At 36.4% G+C, this 14796-nt stretch overlaps 1 protein-coding gene across 4 annotated transcripts in view; it reads right to left on the bottom strand.

Annotated features, from left to right (window-relative positions):
• Positions 1-14681, bottom strand: part of RPS6KC1 (ribosomal protein S6 kinase C1) — a 124352-nt gene extending 109671 nt beyond the window's left edge. For 3 of the 4 annotated variants that reach the window (XM_069459347.1, XM_069459346.1, XM_069459344.1), the window contains exons 1-3: positions 14510-14681; positions 8768-8803; positions 1950-2070 (exon numbers count right to left, since the gene is read on the bottom strand). In XM_069459347.1, the coding sequence (XP_069315448.1) occupies positions 1950-2070; positions 8768-8803; positions 14510-14614 (262 nt within the window). In that variant the 5' untranslated portion in view covers positions 14615-14681. The remainder of the gene's footprint in view (positions 1-1949; positions 2071-8767; positions 8804-14509) is intronic. The other variant, XM_069459345.1, reaches the window with a different exon arrangement.
• Between the last annotated feature and the right edge of the window lie 115 nt (positions 14682-14796).

Genomic DNA, 14796 nt, shown 5'->3' on the forward strand with positions numbered 1-14796 from the left:
GAGCAAGAGCGAGACCCTGTCTCTACTAAAAGTAGAAAGAAATTATATGGATAGCTAAAAAACATATATAGAAAAAATCAGCCAGGCATGGTGGCACATGCCTGTAGTCCCAGCTACTCGGGAGGCTGAGGCAGGAGGATCGCTTGAGCCCAGGAGTTTGAGGTTGCTGTGAGCTAGGCTGACGCCACGGCACTCACTCTAGCCCAGGAAACAGAGTGAGACTCTGTCTCAAAAAAAAAAAAAAAATAGACAAATAAAAGCCACAGAAGAGAAAATCCTTAATTAATGGCAACTCAAACGAAAAGTTAATACATAACAAAGACAGTAATTCAACTTCACTGGGGAAAAGATAGATTACCTAATAAGATATCTTAGAAGTCTATCTACCTAAAAAAAAAAAAAAAAAAGTGGCCGGGCGCGGTGGCTCACGCCTGTAATCCTAGCACTCTGGGAGGCCGAGGCAGGTGGATCGCTCAAGGTCAGGAGTTCGAGACCAGCCTGAGCGAGACCCCGTCTCTACTAAAAATAGAAAGACATTATATGGAAAACTAAAAATCTATATAAAAAAATTAGCCGGGCATAGTGGCGCATGCCTGTAGTCCCAGCTACTTGGGAGGCTGAGGCAGTAGGATCGCTTAAGCCGAGGAGTCTGAGGTTGCTGTGAGCTAAGCTGACGCCACGGCACTCACTCTAGCCTGGGCAACAAAGTGAGACTCTGTCTCAACAAAAAAAAAAAAAAAAAAAAAAGTGAAATAAAGCATCATCTGACACCCCATTCAAATATAAATTCCTCACAAATTATTTTTTAAATTTTTTTTAAAACTATAATAATCATCTTGTAAGAAAATGTAGGATTTTGGTAAACATTTCTAATCAAGACCAGAAACCCAAAATTGGGGGGGAAGAATGGTGAAGAGAGAACTAAACATACAATTGAACATATAAAAACTGAATATATGAAAATTTGTTTCACAAAAGATATCATGAATTCTAAAATATGTATATGTTGTGTTTATGTGCAAATAACATGTATATATGCAGGGTTGTAAGTAAATGAATAGAGCAATGTATAAATGTGTTCGCTATCCCAACCTTTTTGGCACCAGTAACTGCAGCCCAGTTCTAGAAGAATATGTATTCACATAGCAAAGTATTCCCAATAAACTGCTGTTTAAAAAGGCAACTTATAAAACAATACATGTAATATAACGTTTTTTAAATTAAAGTTAATGAGAATATATACACAAACCACACTGAAAAAAAAGATTGGTAGGACCACCTTAGTATCAATCATATAACCGTGTTTATTCCCTGAGTGTTTTTTGGTTATTGTTGTTGTTGTCACTGTCATTATTTTTTGCTTGTTTTTCCATATTTTCCGCCTTTTCTAGATCAAATATATAAAATCCTATCAAAAGCAAAAAATAAAAATATAAAAATTTTATCAAATGTATTTTTTCACTTGACTGGTCTCAGAAACACTAGAAATCTAATAGTTGTAACTCAACCAATAATATACCCAGAGTATCATTCCAAAACGTCCATATTTGCACAAGGTGCCTCAAACCACAACAATGCGTATTCTGAGAAAGGTGTCATAAAAACACACAAAAGAGAGACTTATCTTAAAAAAAAAAAAAAAAAAAAAGAATTTCAGAACTAGAATAATTAAACATTGTCTTTTCCTATGTTTCTACAGTTTTTTTTGGTTGGTTGTAATAGAAGTTGTTGTTGTTTCATGGAAAGGAAGAGTAAAATGTATTCTGAATAAACGAAATTATACCAAGAACATGAAAAAACAATTTCGAGTGCTTGCTGACTGACGTGAATTATCTTAATAAGAAAAAGGCCTTCTGACTTAATAGTGAAATAATGTCAGGGTTCAGCATATACGCATAATTAGCTAATCATCACTTTTTTAAAATTCCAATTTCAAAATAATCACTTACCAAACACTATTCCTTTAGCAAAGGGAGGAAATAATTCTGAATGTCGGAATAAGTTTTTGTGAATTTGCCATAGTTCTTTGTGCAGTTTCTTAAAATCACTGTATCTCTTCCATACGATTATCTAAAGAGAGAAAAATATTAAATGTGTATCTCACGGCAAAACCTTTAGGTTCAGATATCTGAACAACAACTAATATTTTTATTAAAGTGTTCAAAATTGTCATGCAAAGGCAAACGATGTCCTAATCAATATGGTTAACTGTTTAAAATTAACAAATAACATTTGCTTTAAAAACATAAAGCAGCAATTCTTCCTCAAACTGCTCTGTTTTGGCTTTTAAATTTCATTTTAAATAAGTATGGTTTTATTTACACCAGAAAAATAGTCAACCTGGCACAAAAAAGATCTATATTATATAAAACGTCACTTAATCTCTTCTAAAACCAATTACTATTGGCCTAGAAATTAGCTAGATGTCAAAACATATATTCTGTCTCCAAAAAAATGTTTATAAACATAAAATAATTAATTTGGGCAATTTTTAAACAAAAGGACATACTCAGTATTTGCCTAAAAAATAAACTGAGTTACACTGAAAAAAATGGCTGGGTAGCAAGAAATTAACATGAACTTTTATATTTCATAAATCTCAATTTAAACCAGTAATAAGATTTCTGGGGACAAGGTGAATCCTGATCAGAGTATCATTAAAACTAGTATATTTCAAAAAACAAAATAACAATCATCTAGATTAGACAACATGTAAAGTGAGTTTACCTTCATTAGTCTAAATTATTGTTTAATCTTACTCAGATTAAGTTAGAAAAAAACCACTTTGTAAAGAAAAAAGATGTGACACGTGGCCTTGATATCACTGTTTCAGCCTCTCAGTCTCCACAAAATAGAATAAAACTGAGTTTTCAATTCCATTACTTGGTACACTGGGACCTTTACTTCTGAAAATCCTAATCACCTCAACTCTAACAAACTTTGAAGTTTTTTCATGTACAACAGACCATAATGCTAAAAAATACTAGCTCATTACCTGGCAGGTAACCAGGTATGATTTAAGAGACTTGCGAAATGAAATTCTTTGCCAAACTCTGTCTACCAAAAATTCTACTTTGATTAGTAAGTTTTTTGTTTTTAATACAATTAAAATCCTAAGAGACTAGGCAGACTATAACATCAATCAATTTTTAAAAACTGCTTCTTCCTGATGCTTCCCTTTTATTCATTTACTCAAAAACAAAAACAGTCACCAAAACAAATATTTTCACGCCCCGATTTGGTGCTGGGTATCGTACGGTCACAAAGGATGAAGAAACAAGAAACAGTCTCTGCCTTCAGAGAGTTCACAGTCTAGTTAGGAAGAATAAGCCAACACAAATGCATCATAAGACAGCTTGATAAATGCTGAGAGGGGCAGTCCAAGAGTGTTATGAAAGGAGCACCCTAAACCGCCTCAGATATCTGAGAAGGCCCGACAGAAAGTATTATCTCAGTAAGAGTCCTGAAAGGAGGTGGTCATTAGAATGATGAGACAAAAAGTAAACAGGGGTTGCTGGGGGTGAAGTTTCTAAAAGGAGAGAGAGATGCCAAATGCAAAAGTATTTTTCTTTTTTTTTTTTTTTTTTCACTTATTATGGATACATAATGATTGTATATCTTTACAGGGTACACATGATATTTTGATACAGGCATACCACGTGAATTAAATCAGGGTAACTGTGGTATCCATCACCTCAGGCATTTAGCATTTCTTTGTGTTAGGAACATTCCAATTCCACTCCTTGAGGTATTTTAAAGTATACCCTAACTCACTGTTGACTACAGTCCTTTGTTGTGCTATCAAACATTGTTCATTCTATCTAATTATCTAACTATTTTTTTTACACATATTAACCACCCCCACTTTATCCCCTCTCCCCACTACCCTTCCCAGCCTCCAGTAACCACCATTCTACTCCCTGCCTCCATGAGATCAATTGTTTTTAAAATTTAGCTCCCACATATGAATGAGAACACACAAGATTTGTCTTTCTGTGCTTGGCCTATTTCACTTAACATGATGTTCTCCAGTTCCATCCATGTTGCTGCAGGATTTCATTCTTTCTGTAGCTGTATAATGCTCCATTGTGTATTTGTACCACAATTTCTTTATCCATTCATCTGCTGATGGACACTTAGGTTAACTCCAAATCTTGGCTAATGTGAATAGTGCTGCAATAAACATGGGAGTGCAGATATCTTTTCAATATACTGAATGCACTTCCTTTGTATATATATCCAGCAATGGAATTGCTGAGTCTTATGGTAGTTCCATTGTTAATTTTTTGAAGAACCTCCATGCTGTCCTCCATAGTGGTGGCACTAACTTACACTCCCACCAGCAGTGTAGGAGGATTCTCCTTTTTCCACATTCTCGCCAACATTTATTATTGCCTGTCTTTATGTTAAAAGGCATTTTAACTGAGGTGAGATGATATCTCATTATAGTTTTGATTTGCATTTCTTTGATGACTAATGATGTTGAGCATTTTTCATATACCTGTTGGCCATTTGTATGTCTTCTTTTGAAAAAATGTCTATTCAGATCCTTTGCCCATTTTTAATTGAATTATTTGATTTTTTTCCTATTGAGTTGTTGGAGCTCCATATATATTCTAGTCATTAACACCTTTTCAGATGGGTAGTTTGTAAATATTTTCTCCCATATTGTGGGATGTCGCTTCAGCAAAAGTTATTTTCTATAATAAATGTTCGATACTTTCCCACTGGAAAAATTAGAATTTTGGCTTTTTCAACTGGCTAAATTGTGGGCTATTCCCTGCAGTGAGGACTAAGGAAGAAGCAGCAGTTTTGAGGTAAGACAGAAGTTCAATTTTTAGCATATTTTGGTGCTTATGAGGCATCTAACTGGAAGTGTTCGATAAGATAGACAAGTTTGAAGTTTAAGAGCAAGAACTAAGCAAGATTTATTAATTTGAGAGTCATCAGCAGATAGGTGGTAATCACTCAGAAAAGGTTTCTCAGCATTTCTAAGGAGATGAGGAACCTAACAACAGAATGATAGGGAACCCTTAACACCTGAAGGACCAGGGAGAAGTAAGGAAGAGAACACTAAATACAAAGTGTTTGAGAAGTTTATGAGGTGAGATGGGTCACTGAGATGGAAGAAGAGATTTTATTTTAAAATAGAAGTGAATGAGACACAAGCTAATAGCATAGAAACAGCAGTTCCAATAAAAGAACAAGAGGAACTCACTGATGCAGTCAGGCCAACACCTGAAACGTAAACGGTCTCAGGCTAGTGAGGTTACAGGTGATTTTTTATATTTTTTGCTTCTCTCTAGTTTCTAATTTTGATACATGAACATAATTCTGTCATGAGAAAAAAATGTCATTTTTATATTTTAAGAATGTATCAAATTATGGTGGTCCTACATTGCCAAGGGATTAAGAGGGAAATGGGTGATGAGCTTAAAGTAATATCTTTTATAAGATAAATGCCATTATGAACTGGACATTACATAAGGTTAAAACCATGAGAGCTAGTCAAAAGATCATAGCTCAAGGAAATAAATTTGCAGATAAAATTTTTAAACTCATTTAGGTCATTTTTATTTATTAGAGATAAGATGTCGCTCTGTTGCCCAAGCTGGAGTGCAGTGGACCAATCATAGCTCGCTGTAGCCTCAAATTCCTGGGCTCAAGTGATCCTCCTGCCTCAGCCTCCCAAGTGACCCACCATGCCCAGCCTCATTTTTAAATAATACAAGAGTAACTTAAGAGGCAAAATTTAACAATTTAACAATAATGATTAAAATACCATGGTATATAAAGCAGTAGTCTGTCAGAGTAAAAATTACAATCCCAAGGTAAGAATCTGTGTTTCTTCCCCATTCCCTAACTTACTCACTCATATATTCCCTATTCTCAACATTAGGGCTACAGCATCAAAATACCTAAGAGTACCACAAAATGTACATCCACTGCTTCCTTTTCTTCTTACTCCTTTTAAGCTTTGAAGTTTCTAGAAATCTTCAAAATAGAAAAGTGAACAAAAGTGCACTTCAACTACAACAGCAAATACTCATGTTTATATTTGGGCTACAAAAAGTCCTCAAAGACACAAGCAAAAATTACTTTCTATAGTAAGTGTTCAATACTTCATATTGGAAAAAATAGTTTAACACCTATTGCTTTATTAAGCCAAACCTGCATAAATTTCTTGTTCACTAAAGTCACTCCAAAGAAAATTTCCCAATGAAATATTAATTCAGTGACAATCACAGAGACTACAAATGTAATAAAAGCTTAATTTTCATTAAAAAATATACTCTTATTTTTTACATATAATGTTTCCTTTGCAGATAATTACACTTAATAATACCAAAAAGTTTTAGATACCTATATTTTACAAAACCACACAACTGAATTAACTTTGTCCTTTTTTACTCTCTATAGTATTTAAAACTTGCTGGATTATCTTTTCTTACAACCAACATCACTATCATACTATTTCAGTTCTTCTACTTCACAAATTTCACCAGTGAAATATGCTATCTACAGAGCAACAGCTTTAGGTCATTTTTTTTTAAAGGGGGGAGGGGCGGCAATACCATGTCTTTCTTCACTCTTCTGCAGGGTGCTCATGTTCTACAGAATCTACTAAATGAGAGGCCACAGATTAACTGTGCTGTCCCCTGTAGATTCATCCATGCTCTTCTTAATAAATAAAAATTCAGAGAAAATTTTTTAAAGATTAAAAAAAAAAAAAGCTATTCTAGATAATTTTAAATAACTTACTCCAAGTGAGTATTCTTTTTAGCATTTTTAGGAAGAAAACACTGACATCTGGTGGCATGTGCCAATATATATATTTTCATATTTCATATATTTCATATATATATTTTTTCATATATATGAAAAACCAAACAAAATTTCCCCAGTTTTATTGGGATAGCATATTATTGGCCCTATATTTGGTTCAACTAACAGTACATCTAGTCCTCAATAGCCCTTGTGAAGCCTGACTATATTCTAAACCAGTTAACTACAAGAATAAGTTAATAGGGAGAGAAAGTGAAAGGAAAGGAAAGGAAAACTAAGTGGTGAATTCCTCTCCTAAATAAGAATTCCAATGTTGAAATGAAGTAAGTGGCAAACTAAAAAAAGTACTGCTATAATTTCAAGGTTATTCTATATTTTAAGATGCCAACTAGATAGATGATTTTTTTTAATTATACCATTTCTAACAAAGGACCATGCAATTGTCTAACTAAAAGACACTTACAAGAGTTTTCTGATGAATGGTTCACCAACAGTTGTTATTATAAAAGAGTTTTCCCCAAAAAAGGATTAAGGAAATGGCAGAAAGTATGTTCATGGATAGGTTGGTTCAGGATTCTCCCTGGAAAATGGGAACATCAAGCTACAAACTACAGCACAGCAATCAGACAACACATTCAAAGGAAACACAACCCATTTTCAACTTTAACAGATTTGTAACTTTCAAAAGCAAAATAGCCTGGTATTGACTATTAATTCAACACAATTAGTAGAATTCTAAAGAACAGTTCATACTAATCAATTGACACTTAAGTAGAGAAAATATAGTAATTTAATTGATCAATAATGCAAATTACTTTTGGCAGCATATATAACCTTTCCTTCCAAAATAACAATATTACAATATTCTTCCTGACTACTGGGGTCGGGGGCTGGTGGGGGGGAGGTCTTAAAAACCCATCGAGTATAAAATCATTTTAAAATGTGTCTTTTACTGAACTTTTTATTAATACTCATAAGACAAAAACAAATACCAGATCAGACACAACAAGAAATGGTAATGTATAAAATTTAAGTATTATCTAAACCTGAGGTCACACACTCAAATCAGTCGGTACCAAATAATCAGCTTAAATGTATTAATCAAGCCAGGTATGTTCGGTAGTGGGACCTGTGGCTAAACAGAAAGTACAAACCCCACACCCAAAGACATTCATATTCAACTGGGGTGGGAGAACACTTGCAGAATCAGGACTGTGAATTTATAGCATCTGTTTTAAATACTTTAGTGAGGAAAAAAATCCCCAATATATGTTCTCCTGGTCTTACTGAAAATGAGCGGGGTACAAAATGAAACTAAATCAAGAAACAGTAAAAGAAGCAAGCTCCTCAGTAAGGATTCCTAAAGATACACAACAAGCACAGAGAAAATAAAAACAGATAATTCCACAATTTTAAACAAAAACGTTAACAGGCTGGTATTATTTTACAAAGAAGGAAAGAAAAAAAAGGAAAAAAATGCCAAGAAGAGTCTGCAAAAGAACTACTAAACTAAAAAGTTAAAAAGAAACATCTATACCTAAACCAGTTTTCCAAGATGTCAACATGTCAATTCATATAAAAGTGAAAGTAGGTAAAGACCCATAATTTATTATTATAATCTTTAATACTATTTACAAATACTTCTTATTACACAGACATCATGATTTTTAGGTAGGTAAATAGAGGCCCTTAACTAATACTTAAAACTTATGAGTACTAGTTACTAGAACAATTATCACTTATTAAACAATACAATAATTCCTCAAATTCTTCTTTATATAACTTAACAGCCACTATAATTTAATACCTATTTTAGTAGATCTGAAAAAGGCACTCCAGCTACTGTTTTGTGAGCTGAAAACAATTTCCACACAAACATACAAAGACTGACATACAAATAATTCAGGCAGTTTCCTCAATAAAGCATTTAACTAAATGCTTATCAGATATATAAAATAAAATTTTCATATAAACATGTTACCTCCTGGACATCCTCTGGATTTCTTCGTGAAACAACCTAAAACAAAACATATACAGAAATCTCTAATCATTATCAAAATTTAAGATTTCACATTTGTTTAACTACTTCCAACAATATTGGAAAATCATGTCTGGAAAGCAAAGGGATATATTTTCCTGATTCTCCTTTTTCCTCTTTTGTGCTTTTGCTTCTCTTCCTTTTACACCTCAACCCTCTGTGAACACTCCAAGAATCAATCGTAAACTCTATTTTTTAGCCTGCTTTTTATTTTTTTTTTTTTTGTTGAGACAGAGTCTCACTTTGTTGCCCAGGCTAGAGTGAGTGCCGTGGCGTCAGCTTAGCTCACAGCAACCTCAGACTCCTCGGCTTAAGCGATCCTACCGCCTCAGCCTCCCGAGTAGCTGGGACTACAGGCATGCGCCACTATGCCCGGCTAATTTTTTCTATATAGATTTTTAGTTGTCCATATAATGTCTTTCTATTTTTAGTAGAGACAGGGTCTCGCTCAGGCTGGTCTCGAACTCCTGACCTTGAGCAATCCACCCGCCTCGGCCTCCCAGAGTGCTAGGATTACAGGCGTGAGCCACCGCGCCCGGCCTAGCCTGCTTTTTATCATTAAGAGAGAATCTATACCTGTGCTGTCTAATACCGTTCAAGGCACTGTACAAGGCATGGAGAAAAAAAATTGATTTTGTACATTTGCAAAGCATTTTATATTAATGATTCATTTTATTCCCTCAACAAACTATGAGTTAGGCAGGAATGCTTACTATGACTTCTCCCTTTACGGACAAGAAAACAAGGTGATCCAAAGACTTATCTAAAGTCACACTGCTGGCCGGGCGCGGTGGCTCACGCCTGTAATCCTAGCACTCTGGGAGGCCGAGGTGGGCGGATCGTTTGAGCTCAGGAGTTCGAGACCAGCCTGAGCAAGAGCGAGACCCCATCTCTACTAAAAATAGAAAGAAATTATATGGACAGCTAAAAATATATATAGAAAAAATTAGCCGGGCATGGTGGTGCATGCCTGTAGTCCCAGCTACTCGGGAGGCTGAGACAGGAGGATCGCTTGAGTTCAGGAGTTTGAGGTTGCTGTGAGCTAGGCTGACGCCACGGCACTCACTCTAGCCTGGGCAACAGAGTGAGACTCTGTCTCAAAAAAAAAATAAAAATAAAAAAATAAAGTCACACTGCTTATTCACCTTCAGATTTAGAATTAGAACCTGGATTTTCTGACTCTTGGTCTAGTGCTCTTTCCAGTGCATTATACTGCTTCCCTCTATTTCTGTGTTGTATTTTCAGCAATAATTAAGTTTACTTATTTCCATAAAACCCAGTCACCATTAGGTTTTTATTTGTTTCATGTATTCACTCAACAAATACTAGTGCCTACTCTGCTGCCAGGTACTAGAGTACAATGGAGAATATACTGGGTCTGATTCCCATGCCACTATGTTATAAAAATGCAACCACTTCCCAAATATATTACCAAGTTCAACCACATGGCACCACACTATAAGGGATTCAGTATTCCCATATGTATAATCTCATTTAAATATTTTAAGATTGTACCTTGAAATAGAAACCAAACATACAAAATGATAAGGATAATGTGAGTTTAGTCCAAATGTCCATTAACAACTTTTTATGTGTAATTCTCTTCAGAGTGGCTGAAAAGTTGATGACAATAAGAATATCAACCAGAAATCTGAGGGGAAAATATGATCATATTGAAAATTAATAAAATTGAGCCCTCAGACCCAGATTTTTTATAACTTTTAAAAGTATGTTGCAATTATCTCAACAGATAACAGCTCTAAAACAAAAATACTGTAAATTCACTCTGATACAGATTGCTAGCACTTAGTGATTTTTTTCTAGGTGAATTTCAATAGTTTATCATAAAATTCAACCAATAAATTCCACAAAAGTTGGAATCTAAAGCAATGATTCCTTTGATTTAAAGTTCATAACTTCCACTAGAAGCATTACCACTGCCTCAGTAAATATCTTTAACATTTATTTATTTTATTATTCCACAGAGACAGGGTATCTCTATGTTGCCAAGGCTGGACTCAAAACTCCGGAGTTCAAGCGATCATCCCACCTCACCCTCTCCAGTAGCTGGAACTATAGTCATATACCATGGTACCCAGCTTAAGTACTATGTGTACCTTGAAAAGCCTCCAGCTATCGAGAATTTTATCGCCACGTCATCTTGAAAATTATTACCCTAAAGCAGTGCTTCACAAACCATGTGGCATGGAATACTATTAATAGTATTCTTTAAAATCAGTGCTCTCAAAGGAAGGGCTTAATGATCAGCTCAGTTTACCTTTGTTAAAGAAAGAAATGTTATTTACGGCAGAATTCCTAAGCCTTTAATACATTAATATATCTAGTAAATCTCTAAAAGGAAGATATATAGTATTTCCCAATGTCATCTAGTCTGAAGCTAGCAGAGGTTTTTTTTTTTTTCTTTTTGAGACAGAATCCTGCTCTGCTGTCCGGGCTAGGGTGCCATGGCTTCAGCCTAGCTCACAGCAACCTCAAACTCCTGAACTCCTGGGCTCAAGCAGTCCTCCTGCCTCAGCTTCCCCAAATAGCTGGGACTACAGGAGCGCACCACCATGCCCAGTTAATTTTTTTTTTTTTTTCTATTCTTAGTAGAGATGGGGTCTCACTGTTGCTCAGGCTGGTCTCGAACTCCTGACCTCAAACAATCCTTCCACCTGGGCCTCCCAGAGTGCTAGGATTACAGGCATGGGCCACTTCGACTAGCCTGGTGAATTTTACTGTATGTAAATTATGCCTCAATGTAAACAAAATAAAGTCATAAGGCAGCACTGTCTTTTAAGAATAAAAGCATACCTTTCTGCATTTCATACTCAAGGGTAAGAACACTGGCAAGAATTACCATTCATTTTATGTTGCTGAGAAATCTACATTACAATATGAGAATTTTATAAACTAAGCATGATGAAACAACCAAAAACACTGCTGATGGTTCTTTTATACCTATGTCTCCTTCACCTAAAGAATCAAAGGACATTTACAAAAAAATTTCCAATTCTGAATATAGGTACTTATTCTAAATAAAAATGAGGCAGCAGCAGGCATGGTGTGCACCTGCAGTCCCAACTACTCAGGAGGCTGGGGTGGCAGGATCCCTTGAGCCCAGGAGTATAAATCCAGCCTGGGCAACACAGTGAGACCCCATTTCTAAAAAAGCAATCTTAAGAAGCCACACAGAATTTGACTAAGGAATCTGTTAGCACACTTGTAACTGTGTAACTGGCCACAAAATTATCTAAGCTTGCCACCTAGGTTCCAGAGAACTGCAAAAAAAAAAAGCACAAAGGAGATTTAAGAAGATGAAAAAGCTCTTTTGGTATCCAAAATTTAACATTAGTACTTTCAATAATTCTAATTTTACTCCTACAGAAATAACCCTCCAAGAATCAAAAATATAGAAATTGTTTCTTGAAGCTAGAGTTAAATCAGCAGTAGGAAACATACAGAAGACATTCCTAATTTTTATCTCATTATGTTCTCTCAGGGGAGTACTACTTACCTGGTTAATTCTCCTGAGAAAAGATATTTTTCTCCGTAACTCTCAAAAAATAACTACTTTACTTGTTTTATAAGGACAGTTATTTTAAAAGTAAATCTCCATGTTGACCCTCAAACCTTAAATTTTTAAAACAAAATCTGTAACATAAGCAATAAATGAAGACATAAACATTATTCACTGGGAGAAAAAAGGCAGTGTAAGCAATATTCAAGTTCAAATAACCACAGCAATATGTAGCATGCATACTACCTTTGATGTCCTCTCCTCTTCTGGATTCTTCCCATCTTTCACCAACTATCTCAATTAGTACGTATCCCCTGATCCCTTCAGCTGGAAGTAATGTCTTCTGAATTCCTACAGCTCTCTTCTGTAGTTATGGTCTTCGGGCACTTAACATTTTCTGTCTTATACTACACTTCTTTAAGGACAGTAAACTCTGTTCTACTATGAGAATCCTTGAAAAGAAGGTCCATGCTTTATGCAGCCTTATATCCTTCATAGTATTTAGTGTCTGGAACTAAACATCTATTGGGTGTGCTGCCTACAATCGGGAAGAAAGCATTCAACGATGTTTTTTAGGCACTGTGGGCCACCTACTGCCTTATCAGTTAGTATAAGAGGAAACAAATACCAATGATAGAGACCTGCTCTATACCTACTAAGTAAGAGACATATACAAGTAAGCAGATTAATACGATATAATTTTTTTGTTAAAATAAGGGATAAATAGGATGCTGTGAGGAGAATATTACATATGCGGAAAATTGTTCTGATTCCATAAACTAATTTGTTAGGAAACTAAGCCTTGGTATTTGAAGGGTCCAATGAATAGAAAGGTTTCAAGAGTGGTACAATAATGGCCCCTTAATATCACAAAATTTCTTACACAACCTGAAACTAACACTCCACCTATTTAACAGCCTTACTTGCAAACAGGGAGCAGCAAACTTCCCCCTATTCTCAATACAGCAATCTGCAATAACCAGGCCTGTTCTTCCCTTTACTTTTAAACAAACTTGCTCATCCATCCTACCTTCTTACATTTGTCTCAATTGTGCGCCATTTCCATTCACCACGTGCCACTCTCATGCTCCAAACACTGATCTAAATCTACTTTACCTTTAAGGTCTTCTCAAGGTCCACTTCCTGAGCTATCACATGTGATTACTACATCCTCCAAACGTATACTATACTATTACGACTTAATCTGTACCTCTCTTCTTTTAAAATGATAGTTAATTCTCAAAATTTTATGTAACCTGGAGTTAGGCAGAACTGGTTTCATATCCCAGATCTGTTACCGCCTTGCAGTGTTAAGTTGGGCAAGTTACTAAACTTTCTTGAATCTGTTTTCTCATTAAAATGAGAATTAAATTGGGTAATGTGTATAAAATGTCTAACATACACACATCCATTACATATAGACTTGTTTAATATTATTATTCTTAATTTCCCAGAAGGGAGATGCAGACTCTTTAAAACTCAAGCCAAGAGCCATGAAACATAAACAAAGCGGGTACTAAAAATTGGATCAGTTAGTTGATGTAAAGGAGTCTCCCAACTTTTAGATGTGCCCTCAAGGCAATTCACACAAGACACCTTCAGTAGATTTTTCCCTTATGTCTCCTAATGAAAACCATAAAAAACTCAAGAGGCAAAGACACAGCCCAGATTCAGAGCTTCCAGGTTGGTGGCCTAATAATGGCATCTTTCCCAAGGATCTACCATCCTCCTAGAGCAAACCTGATGTTGAATAAAAGGTCAAGAGAAAAAATATCTTCTATTACATAAGCCAAATAATACATAAATTAACATTTTTAAGTCTGCATTATCCTCTGGCGCAAGCAAAACCACTTCTGCAAATTTGGAACTCAGAAGAAAGTCCAAATGGGTTGGGGGCTGAGTCATCAATTTTAAACCATCAACCACTGCCCCACCCCAGAATGGGGACTCTACCGCGACCTACTCCAGTGGAGCCCTGAGCATTCCCACACAGCACTACCCTAGCCTTCCTGAAGTCCCTACCCCAGACGCGTGTCCAGACACTAGGCGCACCCGGTTCCACTCTCGGCTCTGACCCAGGGTCAGGGACTGCCACACCAGAGTCTCCACCCCAGACCTTCAGGTCCCAATACAGACTCCTACCCACGCCCGACACCGGCACTCACCCTGGCAGTGACTTTATACACTGTGTAGCCCCTCGGATGTCGCTGGGGCTCGGTGACAGTATAGAATCGGGCCAGGTCGGCACCCCGCTCCCGGGAAGAGGTCATTCTCCCGTCGCCTCTGCCGCCGCAGCCCGCCGGGGATCATCGGGACAACTCCGCGCCGCCGCGGTCCAGGTTCCCCACGCAGCTGCAAAGCAGCTAGGGGGCGGCGGCTCCACGGCGGCGCCTCCGCCGCTCAGCTCTGCTTCCGGATCGGCAGAGAAGCTTCCGGGTCAGGCCGTCCTGCA

Source organism: Eulemur rufifrons, chromosome 27 (genome assembly GCF_041146395.1).
Source record: "Eulemur rufifrons isolate Redbay chromosome 27, OSU_ERuf_1, whole genome shotgun sequence".
Taxonomy (NCBI): domain Eukaryota; kingdom Metazoa; phylum Chordata; class Mammalia; order Primates; family Lemuridae; genus Eulemur; species Eulemur rufifrons.